Genomic DNA, 26937 nt, shown 5'->3' on the forward strand with positions numbered 1-26937 from the left:
ATTAGTCTTCGGACTTTGTTCTTCTCCAATGTTGTGTCAACTACTCTGGGTCTTTAACCTTTCCAAATAAACTTTAGAACCAGTTTGTTAATAGCCGCAAAATAACTTGCTGGATTTTTTATTTGGATTGCATTGAATGTATAGATCAAGTTGGGTAAATGTAGCTTTTTACAAATGAAACCATGAAGATCTGGAAAGGTAAATTGACTTGCCGAAGGTCAACATAAAAACTCCCATTTCATTGATTCTGACACACACATTTTACCATATCTGAAGTGGAGGTTCATCTTATAGGTAACAGTCATAACAGAGTTGTCATTGCCCACATATGCACATGAAAATTTGCAGAATGTGGGCAGTGGTTTGGAAAAAATCTTAGAGACGATAGTAGAGCTCTCCTTTGAGAAGTCCTGCATCACCAGTGCCCCTGATGATGTCACTGTCCAAGAGCTGACACTGCCTGGGCAAACGCACACATAGGTGACACCAAGGCAAGAGTGGGCTCGGAGTGTGAAGAAATTTGGGGAAACCTCATTGACTTACTTTCCTTTTAACTTATGAACAATCGTGATGCATGTTTTCTTTAAAAAGACTTTAAGCCTAAACCAGTCTGAAATAGTTTTTTTGACAAATGTGGAATTAAGAATTTTTAAATGACAGAAAAATATCATCATGTATGGGTCTCATTTGTGTCATCATTAGGGCGGAGGCTGATTCTTAGTGGGACACAGAAATAATAGTGCACCTGAAAGCTGATGTCGCTAGAGTCTGTGACTTACAGTAAGTGGTTGCACCCGTCAGTATCCTGCGGCATGCGTGAAAGAGGTCATGAGTTTAATAAAGGAGATATTTACAAAGTTGTGGGCAGGGCTAAGAGAAATCAACAAGGGATGGTATAGTTCTCAGGGCTGGCCGCCCCTGGGAGAGGGAGCAGTTCCCAAAATCTGGGGGGGAGGCTTCAGGAGACGTCAGCCTGACTGGAGGGGCCATCTTTGGTAGGAAAAGAACCAGAGGAATGAACACCCCAACCTGTCTCTCTGGTAGCCCCTGACCTGTGCCCGTGCCCACCATTGTGGGAAACCACTGAGAAGCAGAGGTCAAGAAATCATTGAATGTATGCAGGCATTAACCTCCTGGGACAAGAAAGAACGCGAAGGGTGGAGGTGGCTCTGGAGGGGCAAACGGAAACACCTTGCTGATGGTAGGGCCTGTATTCCAGTGTGCTGCTTATAACTCCATTGCGCTGCTTGGAACTCCATTGCCTGTGGTCCTAAGCTCGACACAGGCCCCGTGGGTGAGGACAGTTGTCCAGGTGGACGAGGCACCTTGAGCCCCCTTGCTGTTGAAGAGGCCCCCTCATTCTCCTCCACGATCTATGGCTATGGCCACCCCCACCTCATGCTATCTACGGCATGGCCTAGTCCAGCCATGGACAGCACCCTCCCTCACCTCTCCCCACAAAGCCCTTGATTTATAACGTGGGGCAAAATGAACATCTGCTTCGAGGCTGAAACTTGGCTCAGGGACAGCAGACGTCAGCTGACAGGCCCGATGATGGATGGCGGAACTTGGATCGCAGTGTGTTTATAGCTTAGAAGGGTGAGTTGTGCGTATTTCAAGCTTGGCCCGAATACCTGCTTGCCCAGTTGGCTTGTCAGGCTGGGTCTATTCTGATTTAGAGCTCTGGATTTGCCAATTTGATTTTTGAAGCTAACTCTTGTTTACTAAATCCTCTGCAGATGTAGGATCAAAGGATCTGTGCATATCAGAGCTGGTTCACCACTCCAGGCTCCCTCTCACAATACAGACAAGGAAACTGAAGTCCAGAAAGGGAAGGTGCTTGCCCATGGCTACAGCCCTTGGGGTGGAAGAAAGAACCTGGGGGTTAGAGTCTGTTGCCTGAGTTTAGAGCTTAGATTGACCTTGAGCTGTGGGATCTTAGATAAGTCACCTAATCCTCCTGATTTAGTTTCCTACTCTGCGAAATGGGTGTAAGAATGAAATCTATTTCACAGGGTGATGGTGAGAATCAAATGAGCTATGAACTGGGTGGGCTGTGAGCGATTTTGAGCAATACCTGGAGCTTGTTCATGTCCACAGCCCCTGAGAGCTAGCCCGGAGTAGGCCCTCAGGGTTTGTTGAATGACTCAATGTGTGGAAAGGGATTCGTAGACTAAAGTGTGAGGACATGCTACTCATTATGTGCTCTGTAATGGGGCCGGGTTCCTGCAAAACAATGCATCTCACCAATCTTGTCTGTGGGCTGGAAAGTCCCCAAGATGAATGCTTTCCTCAGCAGCAAGCCCAGACGTTTTAGTCATGGGACTTAACGGAGATAATGTCAGCTTGAACAAGAACTGCCCTGCTGTCAGGTGCTGTGGTGAGTGGCCGCTCAGCCTGGACATTTAATGCTGGCCTGGCAGCCCAGGCGTCATGAAGACCTGGGTCATGGCTGTGGCTCGGAGGAAGCAGCTGATGCAGGAAATGGGTCCCTGGCACTCCCGGGAGCATATGGGCTCTGCTCTTCAGCATGTATGCCCACGGAAAACATCTTGGTTCCCAGGACTGGCAGAGAGGGGTCCGGAGAGGCCATGTGGCCCCTCAGTACTGAAGTCTGTCAAGGACTGTGGCAGTGATCATCACCCCCACCAGCCATGTGGGTGTCTGCAAGTTCCACGGAGAAGAGTGGTTCTGGCTGTGGGAACGCAGAGGCTGAACAAGGCCTCAGAGACCAGCTTGTCCCAACTACTTATGGATAAAGGGACAGGGGCCCAGAGAGGGGAGGGTCTGGCCCTGTAACTCAGCAGGTCAGCCTAGAACTCAGGTCCTTGGCTTCCTGATTCATGGTTCTTCCTCTTCTCTTCAACCACATTTAGGGGACAGTTTCCAGGCTCCGAGGGGTAGACATTCCAGGTGCTCTGCGTATGGCATGTCCAACAACAGGGTGCTCTCAGCAGAGCGGCTGCTTTGCATGGCTCCATCATACTCTAAACAGATGGCAGTGCCAGGAGTTGTGCAGTGTGTAGCCTGCGTAACTGTATGCAGCAGCCCTGGCTGGAATGTGCAAGAAACAGACACTCCTAACAGTGTGGAGAGCATGCCCAGAAGAGGCCCATATGCAGTAGATGTCTCCATCATTCTTGTTAGCTAGTGTCTTCTTTAAGGAAAGGGGATATGCCTTAGACAACTCTGGAAGGTCCACAGTAGAAGAGTCTTTGGAGGCCACCTCACCCACCCTGTTTTAGTATACAAATAAAAAAAACTAAGGCTGAGAGAAGAGAAGGGACTTGTCCACCATCACAGAGTGATGGGTCCCAATTACTCTTCTGGAGCCCTGGGGGTTTCTGTGAACCTGCCTTTGGTTTCACTAACACCACAGCCCACTGTTATCTCTGCACCCCTGGATGCGTGCCCACCTCCAAATCCTGTCTGCACACCCCTGTGGAGGGAATGTTCCCAGAAGACTGACATACTAGCATTGCTTCTGCTGCTCCAGTCTCACCTTCCTAAGGGGCCTTCCTGAAGCTCGGATCACCCACGCACACACCTTCACGGCCTCTCATGCCCAGATGCCCTCAGCTGTCAACCCCCTGCCCCCCGCTCCGCTCCTCCTATGGCACCAGCCCTTCCTTCCGGCCAGTCTGGCTGCTAGAAAGTCCTCGTCCTGTTTGTTCCCATTGTGGACCTGTGCCCCATGGCTCCTGCAACCTAAGTACCTGGAACATCTAGTATTGGCACCCATCTCTACTGTAGCTCCCTCTGCTCTGGCCCCAGCTTCTCCCTGGGTAGCAGCAATGGCCAGTATCCAGACTTCTTGGCCCCAACCCCTGTGCTTCTGCAGCTGAAAAGCCTTCAAAGTCCCTTGTGCGTTTCTGTGTAAAAGCTGAACAGCTTCGCAAGGCTTAGGAGGCCCCTCCAGAACCAGATCCTGCGGGACTCTCGCGCCCATCACCTGTCATCGGCTCCCTTCTCGCCAGCCTTCTCCAACTACGTGTGCTCTCATCAGGTTTATGCAGGCCTCTGTCCCTTTTCGCACACACTCTCACTTCCTGGAGCAGCCTCTCATCTCCTTCTCCTCCTGCTGACTCCTCCTTACCCTTGAAGACTCAGCTCAAATGCCCCCTCCTCCAAATCGTTCCTTAGATGCCCGCTGTGGTTGTAACGCCTGAAGCGCAAAGAATCTGTCTTTTCCTCTGTCCCGAGGAAGTCTCAGCAGGACACATGACCATGGGTCAGACCCAGTTCTCTGCATGGTCATGCTAACTCTATCCCAGAACATTCTAGAAACCCTGTCACATGCATGAGAGTGATGTTTGTATAAGAAGAACTTGAAATCTGCTCTCATTTGTAGAGTCAGTCACTGAGAAGCACCAGGCTTTGGGCCGTGGTTCGTAACAGCTGCTTTGCCATGTGACTCGCAGCGGGTTACAGCATGTGCCATATCCCACTGCGAAGGCACCAGTTTCCAGGCAGGTTAGCAACAATCTACATGTCCACCTCCCAGCACACTGAGAGCCCCGGTGTTCAAGGTGTCATGGTGGGAAGATCTGTGGTGCGATGGGGAGAGCCATGGGCCAGGGCCGAGGGTCAGGACACCTTCTCCCCTTGGGAGTGCTCAGTGTTGAGATGGCTGACCGCCATATCCACCTGCTTGGCTGAGCAAAGGAAGGAACCTCACTGTGGATTTGTCTGCTCTAGACCTTCTGCATCTGACTGTCCTGGAGTGGGCCCTAGGCTCCCAGGGGGGTCTGACTTGGGGTCTCGCATTTGGGAACTTCTGGGCAGCCATTTCCACAGGGCTTCTCATCGATTATCATTGTAACTCTGAAGCAGGTGGCTATTAACATACCTCTTCACAGTTGGGTAAGGGAGGCCCAAAGATAGGAGGTGACATGCTCATTACACATGCAGGCCTCTCCCTCTAGCCCTGAAAATGTAAGCCCTGAATTTCAGTGTTGGGTTGGGAGTGGAGCCAGGCTGTTGGGACCATGAAGCTGTGATTGCCAATGCCTGGGGCCACCTAGCGGCTGTTTGGGGAACTGCAGGCAGGTACCCCGGAAACCGTAAACGGATGACCCGCACCACCTCTAAAAACCCCCAACCCGTGTGCCACTGAGAGGCACAGGCCCCTTCATTTATTATGGCGACAGGATGGCTCCACAGAGGCACCAATGCCCATTTGAGGGGTTCTCTCCTTTTGATTCAGATTTAGAAATCTAGAGTCTCTGAGTGTGGTCTGGCTGGGCTCCAAATCAGTGAGAACTCCTTCGGGCCTGTTTCCCCACTCGTCATTGAAGAGGCTGAATCAGATTTCTGGGGAATCCTCTCGGCTCTGAAAATCTTCTGTGTTAGGACTAGGGGCAACTGATGATGGGTGATAGGGCTAAAATAATTATTTTTCAAGACTGAGTTTCAGAATTGGGGGAGAGGTTCAGACTTCTTGAATCTGGAAATGTGCTTTTTCCATGTCCAGGGAAAGGAGAGAGATGGGCTGCACCGTGCCCAGTTCTCCTCCGGGACTCATGTGTTGGCCAGGCATTTTCCAAAAATGTTCAAGAACCTAATTGAAAAATGAGGCTGTAACTCCAGGATAAGGGGTGGCAGGGCCCAGGGCAGCCGACTTAATCAGGCGGCCTAATGTCATTCCGCCTGTATTAGTAACAGGAGCTGCAGCTGCGGGAGAGAGCCGTCCCCTGCGACTCCGACACTTTCCAGCCGACAGGGCTTTTCTTCTTCTTCTGTTTTTCACTGCAAACAAATGCCACTTGGGTTCTTTCTCCATTCCAGAGAATTCCCTGGAGTGAGATAAACATATGGGCGAAGATGGACTTTTTTTCTTCTTTTCTAAAAGCCTTGAGCAGGAAAAATCTGCACCAGGGAAGAAGGAATGGTTTATCTCCAAGAACACTCTGCCTGAGGGGCCGAGCCCAGCCCCTCCCCGTCCTGTCCTGGAGATAGGGCCACTCACCTGGGAGTCACCCCTTTCTCTCTCCCTCTTTCTCTCCAGTCTCTGACTCTCACTCACACACACTCTTCTCCCCCTCCTTATCCTCTCTCATCCCTTCTTCTCCCTTCCCTCCCCTCCCCTATGACAAAAACATGCACAGCAAGAGGCGTCATCAAGACCCCAGAGGTCAAGGGTGACTTTTGGCCTTGGTTGGTCTTGGTTGCTTTTGGCCTTGCCCTCCCCCAAGTGCGAGGTCCTCCAGGCTCTGGCCCAGGGCCCTTTGCCTTCTTGTATTATAGTCTGGGGAAATTTGACAGAGAGAAATCCTCATAGGTAAATGACAACATCACATGTCCCCACTACTCTGAATTAACTATTGCTAATATGTGACATTTTGGCACTTTTCTTCCAGACTTTTCTTTAAATCACTCTCTCTCTCTCTCTTTTTTTAAATTAAAAATGATATATGTTCTTTTTCAAGAGTAAAGGTTAAACAATCACTATCACCCAGAATTGCTCATTGCTTCTATTATGGCATATTTGCTCCCAGTTGTTTTGTTCTGTGCATATTAAAAAAACAAAACAAGAATCCAATGTATATAAATACATTCTCCTTAAAAAAAATTAGAACGTGACAGATACAGTTAGAATCCCCCTGGTCCACCCCCCTTTATTCCAGTGACAGCCCCCTGCATAAAACCACTGTTGTCAGTTTGTGGTGTGTCTTTTGAGCCCATTTAAAATGTATTTATATACAGTCATGAATTCATAGAAAACACATAGCATCATTTTGTGTTTTGTGCTTATCTGCTGTATCTGTCATTTTCAACTTGCTTTGTTCTCTCCTGAACTCTATCCTGATCTAATCTATCCTGAACTCTATTCCTATTGACTCGTCTTTAGTTCATTCTCTCCTTCTCCTCCCCTCCTTTCCTTTCCCTCCTCTTCCATCCTTTCTTCTCTCTTGCGTCTTCCCTCATTGTTTGTCCACTCACTGGCCTTTGTTGCTGACCCTGAGTAATGAATGTGTCCTTCTGTCTCTACTGCTGGCCAGACCCACCTCTAAGCTCCTTGGCCTTATGTGCTCGCTCTACCCACCCCGAAAGCCTTCCCCAACCACCCTCTGTCCTCTGCCTCTGGCTTTGCTATCCTTCTGTGCTTATCTGCTTCTACTATTGCACTTATTACATTATGAGGCAATTTTTTTTTGTTCATCTCCCCTCAGGGCTGTGATCACCTGTTCTTGGCACCTCGCTCAGTAGTGCTCAGTCAAAGTTGGTTTACAAGTGTGGGTTAAGCCCCTTCAATGGAGCCACTTTGAACCCCAGTTTGGCTTACACACCTCCAAGGACAGGGTATTCACTACCTGAATCCTCCAGTGGACTCCTCCATCAAGACCTACAGGGGTTCCCTGTAGAGTCAGGGGTCTCTCAAATGGGTGTGCTGCCAGCTTAGCACACATAATGTGGGATGGCAGAAAGGGGAGGCATCCTGGAGTGAGAAGACTGAATGGCCTGTCTAGTGGGTGGAATTGTATCTCTCAAAAACATTTCTTGAACTTCTAAGCTCTGGTACCTGTGAATGTGATCTTATTTGGAAACAGAGTCTTTGCAGATGTAATCAAGTTAAAATTAGGTCACACCGGATGAGGGTGGGTCCTAAGTCCAATGACTGGTGTCCTCTTAAGAGAAAAGAGGGAGATTTGGAGACAGAGACACAGAGAAGGTGCACAGAGAAGGCCATGTGACAATGGGGCAGGACTGGAGTGACAAGGCCACAAGCCCAGGAACATGAAGGATTACCAGCCACCACCAGAAGCTAGGAAGAGGGCAAGGAAGGGGTCTCCCTTAGAGCTTTCACAAGGAGTGAGGTCTTGCTGACACCTTGATTTCAGACCTCTAGTCTCCAGAATGGTGAGAGGATAAATTTCTGTGGTTTTAAGCCACCCAGTGTGTGGTACTTTGTTACGGTGGTCCTAGGAAACTAAGACAGCCTGTTATACAGCAAAAACTAACTGATACACTCCGAGATTCATTAAATCATAATCATGAGACCTTATATGGGCCAATGAGAGTATATGAAGACTGCTGTTCCTCAGCAGAAATCTGTTTTCCTCTTTCCCTGGACAGACAGCCCAGCTCGGTGGCCATGGGACTGGGGCTACTAAATGGAGCATTAGGTGAAATGCTATTGCTGTGTTGAGGCTTAGAAGAAGCTGTTGCCTACTTCTTTTTCTTTCCCCGTCCATCTCTACATGTAAGTGACAACGCTGAAGGGCAGGAGGCAGCCAAATAAAGCCTGTGGGATTATTTTTGCCTGAACTGCACACTAAGAATGGTTTTTACATCTTTAAAGGGTTGTAAAAAGAAAAAGAAGAATGTGAGACAGAGACCCACAAAGTCTATTACATGCAACCCAAAGATCCGTAACCTATTTTAGTGTTATTAGAGCAATAACTTTAAATCTGCTGTCATTCATCGGTAAAAGAATGAAATCATTCACAAACTTCAGTGTTTTGAGTACTAGTGGTCACATGAACTGACGATACACCTCCCAACAATTAGACTCTTACAGGGGCATTTAAACACTATGGCTTGGAGCAGCTGCTTTGGAAACACGATTCTGGCTTCAAGTGGGGGAGCCCAGAATCGGGGAGACCAGTTAAGAGCCCGTCTTTCTGCAGCTGGTGAAAAGAATAAAGACATGGCCTGTGACTTCCTCTGGCGCTCTGCCTGTCCTGTGGCGTAGTGTCATGCTGTGCCTCCCGTTTCTAGGGGAGCTGTGAGTAACATGAAATTTTTTTCAATGGCATTGGTCTTTCTGAGTTGTCACTCAGTCACCTTCGTAAACTGAGATGTGGGCACAAATCAGCAATCTCACCTGGGCCCCAGACCTTAGATACCATGCACCATGGACTCCCACATTCGAGTTCTCCCCCAGAATCCAAACTCATATTTCTATGTGACATTCAAATTGCACGTCTAATGGGTATCTCAGATTTACTGTGGCCGAGTCTGTACTGTTGATTTCCTCCTACAAATTCACTTCTTCCACAGCTTTCTTTTTCTCAGAAAATAGCCTGTCCATTCACCTACTGTTTCCCCGAAAATAAGACAGGGTCTTACATTAATTTTTGCTCCAAAAGGCACATTAGGGCTTATGTTCAGGGAATGTCATCCTGAAAAATCATTCTAGGGCTCATTTTCCGGTTAGGTCTTATTTTTCGGGGAAACATGGTAGTTGCTCAGGTCAAAATCTAGGGGTTACCTTTGACTTCCCCCTTTCTCTTGAAAGCCCCATACTCAGTCCTTCCTCTGGGACAATCTCTCTGGAGATTGCTACTCTCACGTCTGGCTGCACCTTGACATTCAGGTCTCAGCTTAAACGTCCCCTCCCCCAGAAAGGCCTTTCGCGACCTGGCTCATGGCCTGTGTAATTCCCTGAGTGGGGCCCATCACTGCCTGACAGTCTGCTGTGTTCCATGCCTGTCTCTCCCACACAGCAGACTGGGCTGGGACCTTCCTGGGCTACTGCTGTGTCCCAGAGTCCCGGAGAAGACCGGGCACACAGCAATGTTCCAGGTGGATCTGCTGTATGTCAGGTGGAAGCATCTGGGAGCGCTCAGGACTGGGTGCTCAGGTATCTGGAGTGAGCACTTGGGAGGCGCAGAGAAAAGAGCAAGAGAACGGGACAGAGCTGGTGGAAGGGACAGGCAGGGGAGGCCGTCAGCTGCGTGACAGACACCCCAGGCTGCTGCTGCTCCAGCCCTCACAGCACCTCCATGTCCAGTGTCCTCAAGTCCAATCATGCATTTCCCGAGGCCACAAGCCCCCTGGGCCACCATTTACTCACATTCTCCTTGAAGTCGACTCTTTTGAACCCAAATATATGTATTTGGAAAGAAAAACAACGTCATCCATGAAATTGCTGTGTGTTGGACTAAAATCTGCGCCACACTGGGAAGTCGAGGGATTGGAAATACCTCTGCAGGGAAGACCTGTGGCCCAGTGGCGCCTCAGTGGCATGGGGCTCGTGCCCTCTCACACCCCTCATGCTGTGTTGTCATCATCTGTGTTGGGGGGCTCACTCACCTCCATGACCCGCGTCCTCCCTCCTGCTGTCTGCACCCAACTCTGGACCCTGAGAAGCCAGCTTCCTCCACCCCAGGTCAACACAGAGCCATTTGACCTGCTTGCTACTCCAGCAGGATTCATTCTGCAGCTTGTAGAGCATCAAGCGCCCTCTGCTGGCAGCTGGCCGAGTCCCTGCATGTCAGAATGACAACTAGGAGTGGAGAGAGATGGGCCTGGCATCCCTCCGCCCTTGTCCCTGCCCCTCTCATGCCCCATTGCCCACTACCTCCCCCTGTGCTCCCTCAAAAGCACTAGACATTCACATCTTCCCTCCGAAACACTTCCCCCCAACAAGATTCCCCCACTCTCCTCCCACTGCTCCCTCTGATACATCCCAGTCATTTCTAAGACGCTACTAAGCACCATTTCCTCCAGAAAGCCTCCTCAGATTTCACCTACCTAATCATATCTGCTTCCGGCCCCCGCTGTCCCTGTGAAAACCCTGTCACCAGGCTGTCATGCTGTAAAGTCCTTTTCTGTTCACAGGCCTTTCCCTGTGGGGACCGTGTCCCTCCTGTCTCACCAGCACAGGGGTTCACGTGGAAAATGTTTATTGAAGGAATAATTTCAGGGTCAACCTAGTATGTAGAGGCTCTGAGCAGAACTTTTCTGAGGTTCTGGAGCAAAACCCAACACATACACACACACACACACACACACACACTCACACACACACGACACAAAAACATTATGCATACATACATGTTCATTGAGAAAAAAAGTCAAACAATATAAAAGTTGATAAACTGAAAAATTAAACCCCTTCAATCCTCTCTCATCTTATTTCCTTTCACAAATCACCAGTTATCACTTTGGGGAGCATTTCTCCCAGACTTTTGTTGACATTTTATTTTACCCTTTTTTTAAAAAAAAACACAAATGGGGCCATACTAGCCACATAATTCTGTACTTAATTTTTTTTCACGAAACAATCCATCCTGAGATCCTTCTAAGTCAGCTCCTATAGGTTTATGTTATTCTTTTTAGTGGCTACAGAATATTCCATACTCTGGCACTACCTCGTATAAATTCTAAATGTCTGTTTTCTTTGTCTTTGTTTTTGTTTGTTTGTTTGTTTGCAGTTGCAATCACCATTTCTGCAAATGTCTTCATGCACAACTGTTTGCATTCTGAGCCGAAGGAGAGACCCATTTCATATTTTAACAGGTTCTGCCAACATACCCCCACAGAAAGTCAATACCCACTTACACACCCATCAACAATGCTTAAGTGTAGCTATCTTGCCACATCTTTGACAGCACTAGGTGTTATTAGCCTTTTAAAAAATTCTGACATATCTGACCATCTCAACCTTCAAACCCAGCTGAAATCTGTTAAAATGGGTATTCAGGGGGAGCCATTGAGGGGAGAGGTTTGGAAAGGGCGTGTGGTAGGTGTATGAGCCACTCCTTCTCCTTGGCCAGGGAGAGAAAGTCTTTCCCCAACCTCTGCTGAGCCCTTGATCCTGGACCCAGAGCCCAGGCCCCAGCAGGTGCCCCCACCTCAGGGGGTGGAGATCCTAGGCCTACCAATGTCCCCAGAGAGGTTGGTTGGCCTCTGGCAACGTTTACCCACCTGCCTGGGTAAGATCCCAGTGATTTTTAAGGACGCAGCTCCATCCTGCTCTCGTGGAGGGAGAATGCTTTGGGAGAACCAAACAATTACAAACTTGGTTATGCACAGCGAAGTGAAGGTGTTTATGGTGGTCCATGGGGCCATGAAGGGGGCAGCTGGAGGTCGGGGAGCACACCTCATTTTCTATCCCACCCCCAACCGGGAGGACTCTGGAGAATGAAACTTCAAACAGCTTGCCACATGTGTTGTCTAAAGTGATGGAAAAGGGGCAACAGGGCAATGCCAACAGTCAAGTACTGCCCTTCTCCTCAGACTCAGAGGTCTTCCTGGCCAGCAGCCTCATGGTACAGGGGACAGTGTTCCTGTAGCCTGTGATCATTTTCACAGACTTTAATCTTCTAAGAGACCCAGGATGGCCTCCAGGGGCCCCTAGCTTGCCTTCCTTCCTGCTTTTATTATAATAGGCCTTATACACAGATCTTAAAATGACTCAAGGGAAAGCCAAGGCAGGGAAGAGGCAAGGGTGGCTTTCGTGGGGTCAGCAGTGGGAGCCCCTTGGGAAATCTCATTAGTGACCCAGCAACCTGAGTGGCCCAGGAAATGCATCTATAAGCAGGTCAAGTGAGGGAGTGTGTGTGCTTGAGAATGGAACTGGAAGTTCACTGGATACAGCCAAAGGCCAACAATGCCTTGGGAAAGACGCAAATGCTGAACTATCTATCCTCCATGGTGGACTGGTGTTTTACTGTTTCTATTTTTACCCATTGGACACTGTTTCATTCTTCAAGGGAGGCAAAGGAGGTATTATTCACATTTTCAGATGAGGAGACTGTGTCCAGAGAGAGGGGTCCTCACATACAAGGCTGGATCTCCCCTCATGGCTTCCTTGGAACACGAGGCCTTCTTTGCCTGGCCAACTCCTTGGCTTCCGTTAGGACTCAAATCAGGGGCAACAGCCCCCAGAGGCCTGTCCTGCGGCTCCTACCCTTAGCCCTTCTGCTGCTTTACAACGAGCACATGGAGGCGCGTCCTGTCCTTGCGGGTTACAACTAAGGCCGTCCCCACTAGACTGCACCCTCCGTGAGGCAGAGGCTGTGCGGATGGACCACCTCCCTCGGCTCTGCCTTCCTCCATCGGCTCTGGCCGGTTCCTCCTGCCGGTGCTGAGCGCGTTTGTGGATAGACGGATAGGAGTGTGGGTGGATGCTAAGAGACAACCAAGCAACATCACGGGCATCCCGAAGCCAAATGTGAACCCTCTGGTTGGCAAAATCAACATGGGGTCTCCGAAGATCCCAGGTCAACACAGGAAAAGGAGACTAGATAATCCTGGGGTGGAGAGTATTGGCAGAGGAGGGGAATCAGCAGGGGCTCTGGATACCTTCACGGAGTTGGGGGTGGAAGTGGGGCTCTGGTCAGAATTCAGAAGGGGCAGGAGCATCAGCTACCTGCCTGGAGGCCACCAACGTGGGGCAGGCAGACTGAAACGCTCCCTGGTCCAGAAACTCCCGAGACCCTGAGCAATTCCAAGGCCGCCCTCTTGTGGCCATTTGAGGCCAAGACTGAGAGCTTGGCCCTGTATTTCCTCTTAGTCAAAGGTGCGGAAAATGGGCTCAGAAGAGCCGGTGGGAGCACAGGTCTGGGAGTCAGGCTGCTAGTCCTGACCATGCCACTAATTCGCCAGGTTGCTTTGGGCAAGCCATTCACCTGCCAACCTTAGTTTCCTCATCTGATTAATAAGGGGGTTAGATGACATGAACGGCTCTCAGAAATGGAAATGCTGATCATAGGCCCGCCCTGGGATACGCAGTTACATGTGTTACCATGACCTCCTCCAAGGACATGGCAGGTGTTGCCTGACAGGAGGAAACTGAGGCTCAGAGAGGTTAGGTGACCTACTCTTGGTCACCCAGCTGGTAGGTGGCAGACCTGGGGCTTGAAGCCAGGTCTGTAACTCCAAAGCTCCCTCTCTCCATGATGTTTCTCATGGTCTCCAAGATCCCTGCTATCTCTGTCTGTGGTTCGAAGTGTCTTCTGGAGAGAAGAGATTCGCAGGAGCCAATAGAGTCCTCACTGGCAGCCATGAGAGGAAATAGAGTCAGAGACAGGACATTTAGTCCTAGAGCAACCACATATACAAAGTGCATAATCTTTGCAGGAGAAATTATGGCCACCACGCTATGGGCCATCAAAACAATGTTCTCTGGATCGACTGTCTACCCAGGAGCAAACCTGGCTGAACCCAGAACTCAGCTCTTATCCGCGGCCCCATGCTGCCTCAGTTTACCTGGCATGCCTACATTTTGGATAGGCTGGCTGAAGTGACAGAGCCCTTGTGGAAGGATTTGGGAATACCAAAGAAGTTCATAATTGATGCTCTCACTTGTTCCTTGGGGAGCACATCTCCGTAGGGCTGGTGCTTTGGAAGATACAAATGAGAAGAGGGGAGGGATCTCCTGAGCTCAGATGGGTCTGCATTCAGATCTCAGGTCTGCCTATTCCTAGCTGTGTGAATCTGGGCAAATCACTCTGTGCCTCAGTTTCCTCCTCTGTAAAATGGGATTATTCAGAGGACTGCTGTAGTGCGGTTAGAAGATTTGGTGAGTGAGCTCAAGCCCCTGCATGTCATCTTACAGTGAATGTAAAGCTCTGACCAGTGCTTACTGGTCTCAAAGAACATCATTCCTAATAGGCCCCGGGGACAGGGCTGGGTGGGAGCAGGGCAGTGAAACAGATGCCATAGCAGGTACCCTCCTGCACTGCTCAAGAGTCTGCCACCACCAGCTTGAGATTTTAGACCCTTTTTTTTTTTTGGACCAGACTTAGGACATTCCCTCCAAATGAGACGACCACTTGTCAGGACTGAAGAAAAAAGAAGAGTGACTCTCTAATGTTCACCTGGGTCCCCCGGGGCACTGTTCATTAATATTTAAGTTAACATTAATTTTAATTATTCTTAAATTAAATTAATTATTTTAATAACTTTTAATTAACATTTTAACCGAATTTAATTAATATTGATAATGAGCCCTGTAACTATACTGTGAATTGTACCACTATACGGCTGTGCTTTCCTGCGTCCAGAGTGAGTCACATATAGACATTTAAAATGCCATCATTTCTGCACCCTCCTGATTTAAAAGGTCTTTTTATTTTATTTTTCAATATGAGGAGAACTTCATAAAATGACAGTGGTGCAGGGTTTGCCTAAACCCAGGATGGGCGTTTTTGGGGACTGTGTCCATTCATGAAGGAACTCAGACTCCTTGGGGAGAGACCTGGCAAGAGACTTACCGGGGCGCCAGCTCCATGGCAAGGAAAACTGAGGCAGAGGTCCAGACATATGGAGCAGGTCAACACACAGGAGTGTGGGAAACCGTCATTCATTGAGAATTTATTTTATAAAGTGCTGTTCTAGGCGCTGGGACACAACTGTAAGAATCCAAATCTTTGCCCTCAGGGGAATGACATCTGGTGGCAGCAGACACACAGACAATAAAGTAGGTAAATGAGTAAACATCCAGACTGCTTCGTGGGCTACTTGCAATGAAGAAGAATAAAACAGACAGAGAAGGAGGATAGGATGGAGGTTGACAAGGGTGCAACAGGGGGATAATTGGGTAAAGCCAGAAAGGAGGTGGAGGAGTGAGCCCTGCAAATGACCAGGGCAGGAAGTGATGAAACTTTTCTGTAAAGGGCCAGAGAGTAAATATTCCAGGCTTTGTGTACCCTCTGATGTCTCACAATCTTCCCCGTCTGCTGCCATGTGCAAAAGCAACACAGACAGTACATCAGTGGACAGTCATGGCTATGTCCCAATAAAAGTTTATTGACACAAACAGGTGGGGGCTGTGGTTTACCAACTGATCTAGGGGAAGAGAATTCCAGGAAGAGGGAACCACAAATGAAAAGGCTCTGAGGTTACTGCACGCTGGTATTTAAGGAATAGCAAGAACAGTAGTGCTGGCGGGGGGTGACCAAGTGATAAGGCGAGAGACACTACTGGGAGGGGTGCAGACCACCCAGATGTTGTGGTCCCCTGGAGGGCTTCCGCTCTGAGTGAGATAGGAGCAGATGTAGCCGAGGAGCAGAGAAGCACTCTCAGCTGGCTCAGTTTTTCGAAAAGGTGCTTAGGCTGCTATGGGCAGACCCAGGAGCCCAGTTAGGAGACTCTGAAATAATCTGGGTGAAGTAAAAGATGGTGGGAGACTGGTCCAGGGTGAGAGCAGAGGAGTGAAGTGGTCAGATTCTGGATGTAGTTTGCAAGTACAGCCAAGAAGGTATGCTGATGGTTGGGTGAGTATGAGAGTAGAGTCAGGGATAGCGTCGAGGTTTGGGCCTGAGCAACCGGAAAGGTGGAGCTGCCGTTTGAGATGGGAAAACTGTGGGAGGAGCAGAGCTGGGGAGAAAACCAGGGGCTCAGTTTTGGATGTGAAAGCTGAAGAACTGTGGACCTCCCTGGGAGAGGAGACTGCTGGATATGACTCTGCAGTTCAGGGCAGAGGTCCAGGCTGCAGACCTAAACAGGGAGTCCTCGGGCCGTGGATGGTACTTAAGGCCGATGAGACCCATGGGCTTTTCCTGAGCGTAGAGAAGAGGCCCAGGGCTCATCTAGGCACCTGGTCCTGAAGTTGTGGCCAAAGGCTTCACTGGACACACTCTGAGCCCACATCTGCCACCACACTCCCTTGATTCCAAGGACTAATTGGAACCTGCCCCTCCAAATCACCAAGAGCTCTGGCCCGGGCAGTGGCCTGCATCATCTAGCCCTGTCCAACACCTGCCCGCCTCCCTCCTTTACCTACACTCTCCTTCCCACGATCCCTTCCATTGCTTCCCAACCTAAACACCCCTAAAACACCCCCACTAATCAGAGGCAGCCGGGGCGCTGTTTCTATCACCCTTATCGTCCAGAACTATTGGTCCTCATTTGGGGTCTGATGGGAACTGTCACTGTCAGCCTCTCGCGGATATCTTTGAAACTGGGGATGGCTGTGGTCAAGCTCTTTGGCACTATTTGGGGCTCCCTCTCCTCTCCCCCCCTCCTTGGTACATCTTATAACCTAGTCAGCCCCAAGTCATCCTTGGAACCCATCTTTATGGTCTTGGCAAGCCAGCAGAGTGACTAGAATTACCCCATTTTACAGATGAGAAAAGCGAGGCCCAGAGAGGTGAGATCACCTGCCCAGATTGGCAGAGGCAGGACTGGAATGTAGTTGTGTGACTTCAAAGGTGCATTAATTCTGCTTCCAGGTGACAGACTTGCTTTGAGGGATGACACCATCCCAGTGGGCAATGTTGGCCAGGCGAGCTCAGCCTCAGCCCTGGGGTGGAGGTGAGGGGGCGACTGAATTCACCATAGTAACTTTTCTTTCCTCTTACCTGGGAACAGAATGCAGAAAGCAGGCTCCGATGGCCCATTTGCTGATTATGCAAATGTCCCTTTCCTATAACAAGGCTTTATTCAGAGCATTATTTTTTAAGTGTGTTTGGGACTAGATTTGGGCTACAGACAGAGTTGTGATCAGAAGTCAGGAAATGAGTTAGATGACAAAAAGAAGTCCCCTGTGTATTACCAAAGTGGGACAGGCACTCCAGGCAGGAGATGATGGCTGGAAATCCATGAGGCAAGAGACCGAGAAAAGCGGACAACGCCCTGCCCTGCCTTGTCTGAGGGGCCCTGTGGCTTAGACACAGACAGAGTCCAAACCCCAGTCCCTCTGCTGCCCAGCTCAGTGACCAGGGAATCATTCTTTTACCTCCCTGAGCCTCGTTTTCCTAATCTGACGAACAGAAAGGACAGTGCCCATCTCAGAAAGTTTCATTCATTCATTTATGTATAGAAGATTAAATAAAAGGGCAGATGTAAAACTCTCGGCACATTGTGGTATTCAAGGGGAGTTAGGCCCCTGCCCTCATCACCTGTCTCTTAGGAAATCCCACTTCCAGGGGGCAAGGGCTCCTCTCTGAGGATGACAGGGTGTTGTTTGTGCAAAGCGGCCGAGGGAAAGATGTCACTAGGAGGGTAGAGCACTGAGGGGGCACCTACTGTGTACAGGTAGTTCTGTGACTGGCTATTGGAGTTCCCAGGGTGGCTCAGAAGCCAACCAATCATTTTGCTCCATGTTTGGATTCATTCATTCATTCATTCAACAATCTTTTATTATGTGCCTACTACATGCAAACAGACATGGAGGACCACCTCTACCTTTCTTCCTAATTTTCTCTCACCCCACTCCCTGTGGTGACCTCTCCTCTTCATTGCAGGAAACTTCTCATGGTCTCCGTTCTCCAAAATGCCTAGCAGCCCCGCTCTCAGTTTGTTGAACTGAATCGACGAGCTCTGGCCTGAGAAGTGACAGCACTTGAGTCCTTGGGGAAGTCACGGCCGTTCTCTGAGACACTGTTCCCTCGATTAAAATCACAGGCTTGGGTTACTAGAACACCAAGCCTTGTACCCCTGGCTTTGCCTCCTGTGATTTCAACCTGGATTCAGGGACCCCTGGCGCACAGCTTAGCCTGTCAGCATCCACGCCCACAGAAGACAGCACTAGCCGATCAGGGCATTCTAAGGGCCAAGCCCTGGGGGCCCTTGGAATCTCCCCACAGGGCACCTGCCAGCCATCACCAATCAAATCCGAGCTGGCAGTTGAGATTAAACGGACGTTTCATTCCTGGCCAGCGCCTGGGGTCTGGTGAGAGACGGATCAGAAAGGCGCCAGAAGACACCGTCAAGGCGATAAACATGTGGCAGGCAGTCGGAGCAGCGCAGGGCAGAGGCGAGAGTGTGGGGCCGTGGTCCTCCGGGAACCACGGGGGGCAAGGAGGGCGGCAACGATGCTAGTGCTGTGTCATCCTGTCACATCAGCCCCTCTTTACAGGTACCCAAGGGGGGCTTCACCTGGGCAGCTGTCAGCCCCAGCCCAGAGGGTAAGAGAAGGTGAGGGAAGGTATCCACTACAATGTCTCTGTCACTGCAGTGGGGCTGCGGCCAGGGGCGCAGGGACTGGCTGAGCTGTGACTTCTCCGGGTCATCATGAGGTCTCCGGTCGCTCTGAGGGCACAGCCACGCTGGTGCTAAGCCTCAGTTCCGTGGCAAGGTCGCCAGGGCAGGACGCCCGGGGCCCGGCAGCCAAAGGTGTTTATTTCAACCCTAAGCCTCCCATCCCAAGGGAGCAGGAAGCCTGTCGGTTCTAATTACAGCTGACAGCATTCCTCAGGCTGGTCTTGGACAGAAACACTCCCGTTATGTAAGAGGGTTACATAAATCATCTGTGACGTCTGCAGCACACGTCCGCAAAGGCACTGGTCAGGCGTTGTGCGCTCCCCTCCCCCTCGTTTCCTGAGTCCAGTGGTTGGACTTAACTCTCCAGGTCTGAGAGCGCTGGGCGTGTCTGTGTCCTTGGGACTACAAAGCCCCTGGGAGGAAGTTAGGGCCTGTGTGTGGTTGATAGTTGTCAGTAGGGAGCAGCATCATACGATGGTCGGTCGTGACCAAGAGTCTGCCAGCATCCCAACCCTAGCTCTGTCATTTACTGACCAGGGGACCTTGGGCAAGCCTCCTAGCTGATTTGTGCCTCAGTTTCCTTATCCATTAAAGATAGTAATCATGGCACCTGGGAAGAACAAATGGCTTAATCTATGTTACAGACTTCAATCAAGTGGTAAAGTTGAGCTCTGAGCTTTTTATTTGGTGCTATCCTGAGATTGCAAGACAGGCTTTAAAAATTACCATTTCAGCTGCTTATCTCTCTAGATCAAGATTTTCTAAATATTCTGCAACCAAAACGAAGTATGGCTGATATCAGGCCACAATCCCTAAGCCCTGATTTCAAAGATCTCTGTCATCAAATCAGCCTCATTGGCCAGGTCCATTGTTTGCAGAACAAGTGGAAAGTGCGCATATGCGTGTGTAAAATAAATCGGTAGTCACAGCACATGGCTGTCACCGTTTTACATATTGGGCTCCCACACAATCATCTTTAATGGGCTTCTCTGCATAAAAATAATTGGAAACCCTACTCCCTCAGATGACCTCCCTGGCTTGACCAGCGCATGTCATTGTCAACTGCCTCCTCTAGTTTTCAGTTTCCATCTGTACCTGTGTTGGCTAAAACCTAGGAGTGGATTATGTTAGGTGACATCCAGAGATTCTGGATGGGTGGCCCCTAGAAGTTTGTTTGGGAAACCAAGGAAAGTGAGGTCGTGTTGTTGTTTCACTGGTGGGTGGGCAGAAGATGGCTTTTGACTCATCAAGACAAAGTCAGTCTCTCCTGCAACTAGTCGCCCTGGGGACAGAGCAGCAAGCCAAGTAAGCCCACCCCACACCTTCTGGTCCCTGGCTCACAGTAGGTATCGAATGGAGTTGACTCGAAGCTGGGAGTCCCTGATGCTGAGTGGTGTGGATGAGCTTGAGGTGAGGTTAGCACAGCTGGAATGTCCGAGGTGCACAGCAGCGATAGCCGAGGGGCGGGAGGGATCCTGAAGTTCAAGTCCGCACAGCTCACTTGCCGTTAATGGAGCTTTACAGAACCCCCGCTCTGGCACAGGGGATGCAATTGTGAAATGGCACACCCTGCTTGCAAGGAACCCACAGTCCCAAAGGAACACAGGCAATTCACCATCAAGTACAACCTTAGCCACCACAAGGGTCCTTAAGGCCTGCCCTGTGCCAAAATCATTCTTGTCGCCGGAGATACAGAGATGAACGAGCAGACAAGCTCCTTGCTCTCATGGAGCTGACGCAGGTGGGGATGGGTGGGTGGGGAAAACAAACTACAAGGCAGGGAACAGCTGTTTCTAGTCCACAGGAAAACTTCTACTCAGCGCAGAAGGCCAAGTAGTTAACTCATGAAACGTTTAGTGAGAAGCTGCTGTGTGCCAGATCCCAGTCGGGGTCAGATTGCAAAGGCCCCTCTACGTTACGCTAAGGCCGTTAGACTTTACCTTGGAATCTATAAATATAGGAAAGGGAGAGGGTGTCACGTATAATGCTGGGAGTTGGAAGCCTTCCTAGGTGTTTGAGCTGGACTTTGAAGAACATTGAGAGGACAGGGTTGTCTGAGCAGCCCTGAGTTGAGCCCAAGAAGCAGAGGTTTGAGGCTTGTCTTTGGGTGTGCCACCCACTGTAAATAAGGAAAACAGTTCCCTCCGTGCTCACAGGACAATGATGAGTGAATGGCTGTGAAAGGGCTCTCTTGCGTGAGGCATGATTATTATAACTGTTTTCCCACCTGTCTATGGGGCCTCTCAGAAAATCAGGCAGCAGCCTTCGCCAGCAGGAATCCAAGGCAGCCCCCAGGAAGGCTGGTCTGAGGCCTGGGGTGTGGCCAGGTCGGTGCAGGACGTGGGTCAGCTTCTCGGGCCTCAGCTCTTCCAGCCGCAGCTGCCTCCTCGCCCCTGGGCTGATCCCCAGTAGCTGAGTCAGAAGCTGAGAGTCACGTTCGGACAGAGGGACAGAGGAGCTGAACCCAGCACTTACGTAGACAGTCTGTTCCGTGAGGACTTCAAACCCAACAGCCCTTCATCTGTGCCCGGCGGGAGGAGCTCAGGGAAGCATGTGGTGTGGTGTGACTGACGTGGGCTTGGCATGCAGACAGGCCTGACTTCAAGTTCAAGTTCTGCCAGTGATTAGCTGTGATCCTTGGGAAAGTGACTCACCCCCAGGCTCCTCATTGTAAAAAGGCAACAAGAACATCTTCCTGGAGCTGCCCCGGGATCAGCTGAGGTCTTCCACGTGTGATAATCAGTCACTGTCTTGGTATATATTAGGCGCCCAACAAGTGTCAGCTTCTTCACTCCGTTTTTCTCTCCCCTTGCTTCCTCCCTTTCCTCTTCCTTTTTCTTTCCCTCGTTCCTCAAAAGTGGGAGGAACACGTGGGAAGAAGAGCCCTTGTTAAGAGCTACTATGGAAAGATTTTTTTCTAAGATTCCGACTTGACTCCCGCAGAGCTCACCGACCTGTTGGGGGTGGCGGTCATTACTGGCTGGGAAACAAGAGGATGCCGTCACAGGCAGGCAACGCCAGGATGAGCTGAAGGGACCGCAGGTGCTGTAGAATCTAAGAGGAAGCTGAGAGCAGGCAGAGTGGCATGAGAATGTCTCGCTGCTCTTAGAAAGGAGAAGGTATTCCAGAGAGAGGGGACCAGTGGGAGCAGACACAGAGCGAGCGGGCGGCCAGGGCAGGAACGTGGCCAGGGTGGTTCGAAGCCAGTCTCCCGGGAGAGAGTAATGGAGAAGGTGTTTCAGTAGGCTGGCCCCGGGGTATGGGGCGATTAGAACCCACGCCAGGCTATGTGCCCTGGCCGCCATGCAATAGGCAGCAGGAGCCGTGGTGGATGTTGTGCAGGAGCCCAGACTGGTGACCTCGGGTGTTTTTTCCAGTTGTGTGTGTAGAGTGGTTTGGAGCAGAAAGGATGTGTCCTGCCTGTACCAGTCAGAGTGGGCTAGGTTATAGAAACAAGTAACCCCTAAATCTCAGGGGCTTAAAATGACAATGGTTTAGCTTTCATCCATGCAAAAAGGTGGCTGCAGATAGGGGCGACTCCTCAGGCCATGTGGTCTCCAATGGATGCTCCAGTCTGAGGTCACCTCCATCTCAGTCCACCCTTCCCTGACCCCCACAGCAGGGGAAGGGGGTGCGGAGAATATCCTCCCCTCCCCACTCTAGGCCATCTCCACCAAACCCTTCATTTTGCCTCAGGCCAGAGGGGGCGGTGGCTTGGAGCCAGGCCACTGTGGGCAGGCGCGTGGTATGGGCAGCTGCTTATTGGCCAGCAGGAGGGGGTGGGACCATCACTCCCGGGTGAGGCCCCAGCCCTGCTCTGTGAGTGCTTCCAGTCTGGGTGGAAGACTTCAGAGTGGAGTCCTTGGCATTTTAGGCTGCGGTGCAAAGTTGTGGGTTGGTGTATAGACCACCAGCCATTCAGCTGACCAGAGGACAGGAGAAGAAGGTAGCAGAGGAAAGAGGAGAAGGAAAAGAAGAGGAAAGAGAGGAGGAGGGAAAGGCAGGAGGCATAGGGGTTCACTGGGCTGGCTGGCAAGGAGGTCTCGCCCATCAGCATTTCCCAAGGCAGCCTCCCTCTGCGAGCGGCCACACCTTCCCTCTGGCCAGTTGGTGGGCAGGGCCAACGGCCGGCTCTGGGCTCCCTTGCTCACTCAGAACGGCCCTGCTTGCGGCCCCGCCGGCGTTGGCACGGTGACAGTAGCCAAGTGTGCAAACTTGTGCCATTGTCCCCAGGCCAGGGGGAGCCATGGAGACTGGCTAATATGACACAGGAAAATGTTTGCTGATGGCAATTCTATGGGCTTTGTCCACCTCTTTCTCCATCATGACGACTCGATTTAAGTCCCTAACTGTTTGACTACAAATGCAAGGGGACCGTGCAACGCCAACCTTTTGTCCGGCCGCACTGAATGGGCAATTCAGGCTTTGTGCAGCTCAATTGAGGAAGCAAACATAAAGACAAGATTCCTGAGAGCTCCGGCTCCCTTCCCATGGATATGCCAGCCTCTCGTTCGAGTCCTTCCCGGCTACCTTTGCCCACATCAGTGTGCCACCGGCCCTCACAGGCCTGCCAGGCCCCATGCATCAGGGAGTGGGGGTGGGGAGAGAGGAGGTGGGGGGGAGAGAGGAGAGAGCCACTCAACACTCAAGGACAGCGGGGAAGGCCGCCCGTCCGAAGGCTGCCCGCCTGGCTTACCCGTCCGATTGTCTGTCAGCACTGGAGCATGGCAGCTGCCGGCCTGGAGCCTTGGGGGAGGATCTCATGCCCATCTCTTCTGAGCACAGCCCCTCCTCAATCCTGGACTTTTTACACACACACACACACACACACACACACACTCACACACACACACCCTGCCTGCCCCCTCGAGAAACCAGGGAACTGAGGTCAAGGGGAGGAGGGCGTGGAGGCCGAGGGGGAAAGTGGAGCTGAAGGGCAGAAATTTACCGGGAAATGATTGCATTTGGGAGCTGTCTTTTTTGTGATGGTCCCCATGGTGACAATTTGTGACGGCAAAGAATGTGGGAACGGGGCGCTGCCGCCTGATTGGGATGCTTTGTATCTGGAGAGGCGCTCCTGATTGGCCTGAGGGGCCCCCCAGCTCCGGGGACTTGTCCTCCATTCAGCCCACTCGAGGGCGGCACAACTGCTTCCATCCGGACGCGCGGAGCTCGCTGGCCGCATCGGGCCTGGCCCAGGTCTGCGGCGGGGAAACGGCTGGGCCACGTTGGCGGGCCGGGGGCCCGCACCCTCGGTCAGTGTGGAGGCCCAGGCAGCCGAGCCCGACTGGGTAGGGGTGTGGAGTAGGTGGGGGGGTCCCGGGGAGGAGTGAGGTGCTGTGGGTGGTAGCCCAGGAGGCATGAAATTGCTGCAGACGCTTCTACAGGGGAGTCCCTGCTGCCTGCAGCCTGAGCTCAGCCCGCCAGGCAGGCCTCAGCTTGAGTGCCAGACAGGGGTCCTGCCTGTCCTGCGTGAGAGCTGGGGGTGGAGCATGGGGACAGAGGAGGAGGGCTGATGCTAGCCGGGCTGGGGGCGGGGGTGGGAGGAGGAGGGCACCAACAGGGAGCGAGGGGGCTTGGGCTTGATTTAAAGTGGAGCAGTTGCCTCTGCTCAGAAACGAAAAACTTGGCTGGCAAGTTGTGCACGTTGACAGCCTGGTGTTTGGGAGACACAGTGGTCTGAGAGCGTAGAAATTTGTGCTACAGTCCCAGCAATGCCACCTGTAGCTGGGTCACCTTGGGCAAGTCACCTGACCTCTCTGAGCCTCGGCTGCAAGTAGCGGGCAGCAGACCCAAGAAGACTCCATGTGGTTGACCTGTTCCATCACAGATGCTCCCAGAATGCTTCGCGGCGCGAATGGGCCTCCCCTCACTCAGGACTCTGTTTGGGGCTGAGCGGCGCTGGGCTGGGGCTGCTGTTTGCAGCCACGTGGCCTTTGGGGAAGGCTGGGTGTGGTTGCTCTGACAGAGTCCAATGGCCCGTGTGTACCTGCAGGTCAGCTCTGGGCCCTTCCCTGAAGCTGCCAGCTGCCAGCAGCGCCACCCTCTTCATGGAAAGCCCTGTGCCGTGGCCCCCTGGCGATGGCATCTGACAGTGACGTAAAGATGCTGCTGAACTTTGTGAACCTGGCATCCAGTGACATCAAGGCCGCCCTGGACAAGTCTGCGCCCTGCCGCCGCTCCGTGGACCACCGCAAGTACCTGCAGAAGCAGCTCAAACGCTTCTCCCAGAAGTATTCTCGGCTTCCACGGGGACTCCCCAGCCGAGGGGCCGAGCCTCCCCTGAGAAGGGGGCTGGAGGAGCGGTCCGGGAGACTGTCACTCGAGTCTGGCCCCGACGCCAGCCCTGGTGGGGGTGGGAGCTGCAAGGAGAAGGCTCCGGGGAACCCCTACAGGGAAGAATGTCTCTCTAAGGAGCAGACCCTACAGGGGCAGAATCCAGAAGTTGCCAGGCCTGGCCAGGTGCCCATGAGGAAAAGACAGCTGCCCGCTTCCTTCTGGGAAGAGCCGAGGCCCACCCACAGCTACCCTGTGGGGCTGGAGGGAGGACCAGGTCCCAGGGAGGGACTTCCCTATGAGGGTAAAAAGCACTGCAAGGGCTTGGAGCCTTTGGGGCCCGAGACGGCCTCAGTGCCTATGTCCCCGAGGGCACCAATTGAAAAGGAGACACTCAAGATGCCTGGGCTCTCCCTGGTGGGCCGTGTCAATGCCTGGAGCTGCTGCCCCTTCCAGTACCATGGACAGCCCATCTACCCAGGCCCGCCAGGGGCCTTGCCTCAGAGCCCCATCCCCAGCCTGGGCCTGTGGCGGAAAAGCCCCGTTTCCCCGGGGGAGATGGCCCACTTCTGCAAGGATATGGATAGCCTGGGTCAGAAAGTGTACAGACCTGTGGTTCTGAAGCCTATACCCACCAAGCCGACCATGCCTCCACCCATCTTCAATGTTTTTGGCTACCTCTAGCTGGGCTGAGAGGGACATGGGGGCCCCACCTCCAACCTGCAGGGCTGTTGGGAACCCCTGAAGCACTCCTTGTGAGGAGTGGGCTGGGTAGTGGTGTGGCCTCTTGAGAACCTTCCTTTTGTGTGTGTGGGGGAGGGCCAGGGGCTTCTCAGGCAGTTGCCTTGGGAGCTATGGGGCTGGGCTCCGCGGGTTCCCCCCCCCAACCAGGCCGGAGCCCGACACATCATCCTGCCATCCCTGTGCAGACCTCGGGTGGCGGGGTTTTGCCCTGGTTGCCAGCTAGCCCAGAAGCCCGAGTTAAACACCTATTCATCTGCCACCCGCTGTATCAGCCAATCTCAGTTCTGTTTGTTGTTGTTGTTGTTGTTGTTGTTCTTTGTAAATATTAAAAGGTTAGAAGAATAAAGACATTTCTTTTGCAGTTTCCACATCTTGGGTGTCATGAAGTTGAATGGCCTCCAGGCCTAAGAAATGCTGGCTACACCCAGGTAGAGGGTCACTTATGGAGGCGACTGGCTGTGGGAGAGGCCAGAAGTGGCCCAATGGCCTCTGTGATACCTGGTAATGGGCACTGGAGGCCAACTGCTCAATTCAGAGGATGGAGGGTGGGGACCAGCCACCAAGGAAGGATGTTCTGGTTGTCCTGTGTCAGAGGACAGAGGCTGGGGGAGGCCTGGATCCCCACAGGGTCCAAACTGTTCTGGGAAATAGGCTAGTACTAGGGGAGGCGGAGCCTGACCCCTCCTCTCAGGGCTTCCTTGCCCCACCTGCAGAATGAGGGGTGGGGCTGAGAATGGTCCCCTCTGTGGTGCCTTCCGCTTTGCATAAGCCTCAGAATCCTTCCTAACACTGAGGCTCCAAGATTAGCACTTGCTAAGGGCCCTTTCCACCCTGCCTACTTGTACTCCAGGATTCTCTGGGAGGGGTGCATTGACATGGAAGGGCAGCTTGCTCACTGGGAAGCCAGAGTTTCTGTCTGATGATCTTGGAGGATTTCAGAGCCACAGAGGCCATGTGGCACAGTTTTGCAGTTTCTAGAGTTTTTGCAGTTTTGCAGTTTCTAGAGTTTTTGCAGTTTTGCAGTTTCTAGAGTTTTTGCAGTTTTGCAGTTTCTAGGCCATGTGGCACAGTTTTGCAGTTTCTAGAGTTGTTCTGAGAAAATATCTGGCACACAGGGTAGGAAGTCCTCAGCTGGGACCCTCACTTCGGGCAGTTTTGGTCTTAAAGAGTGGGGGAGGGGGGACCAGGAGCAAGTGTGTCTCCTCCTTCCCCTACACACATCATCATGAAGGCCCTTCAGGACCCATTCTCATGAGG

General features: G+C 51.8%; 1 protein-coding gene across 3 annotated transcripts; it reads left to right on the plus strand.

Moving 5' to 3' along the window:
- The first annotated feature begins 23654 nt into the window (after positions 1-23654).
- FAM181A (family with sequence similarity 181 member A) lies at positions 23655-26030 on the plus strand. Of its 3 annotated transcripts, none has more exons than XM_081048732.1 (2): positions 23655-23915; positions 24656-26030. In XM_081048732.1, exon 2 carries the CDS (start codon positions 24742-24744, stop codon positions 25618-25620), a length of 879 nt encoding a protein of 292 aa, XP_080904858.1. In that variant the 5' UTR covers positions 23655-23915; positions 24656-24741; the 3' UTR covers positions 25621-26030. The 3 variants fall into 3 exon arrangements, with proteins under 3 accessions (XP_080904858.1, XP_080904860.1, XP_080904859.1); XM_081048734.1 differs by having other exon boundaries at positions 23655-23859; XM_081048733.1 differs by having other exon boundaries at positions 23864-23951.
- Positions 26031-26937: the final 907 nt, after the last annotated feature.

The sequence above is a fragment of the Rhinolophus hipposideros genome (assembly GCF_964194185.1).
Source record: "Rhinolophus hipposideros genome assembly, chromosome: 5".
NCBI classification, from domain to species: domain Eukaryota; kingdom Metazoa; phylum Chordata; class Mammalia; order Chiroptera; family Rhinolophidae; genus Rhinolophus; species Rhinolophus hipposideros.

Bases quoted from the DNA above. Each gene is read 5' to 3' on its own strand.
- FAM181A (XM_081048732.1), top strand. From the start codon at position 24,742: ATGGCATCTGACAGTGACGTAAAGATGCTGCTGAACTTTGTGAACCTG.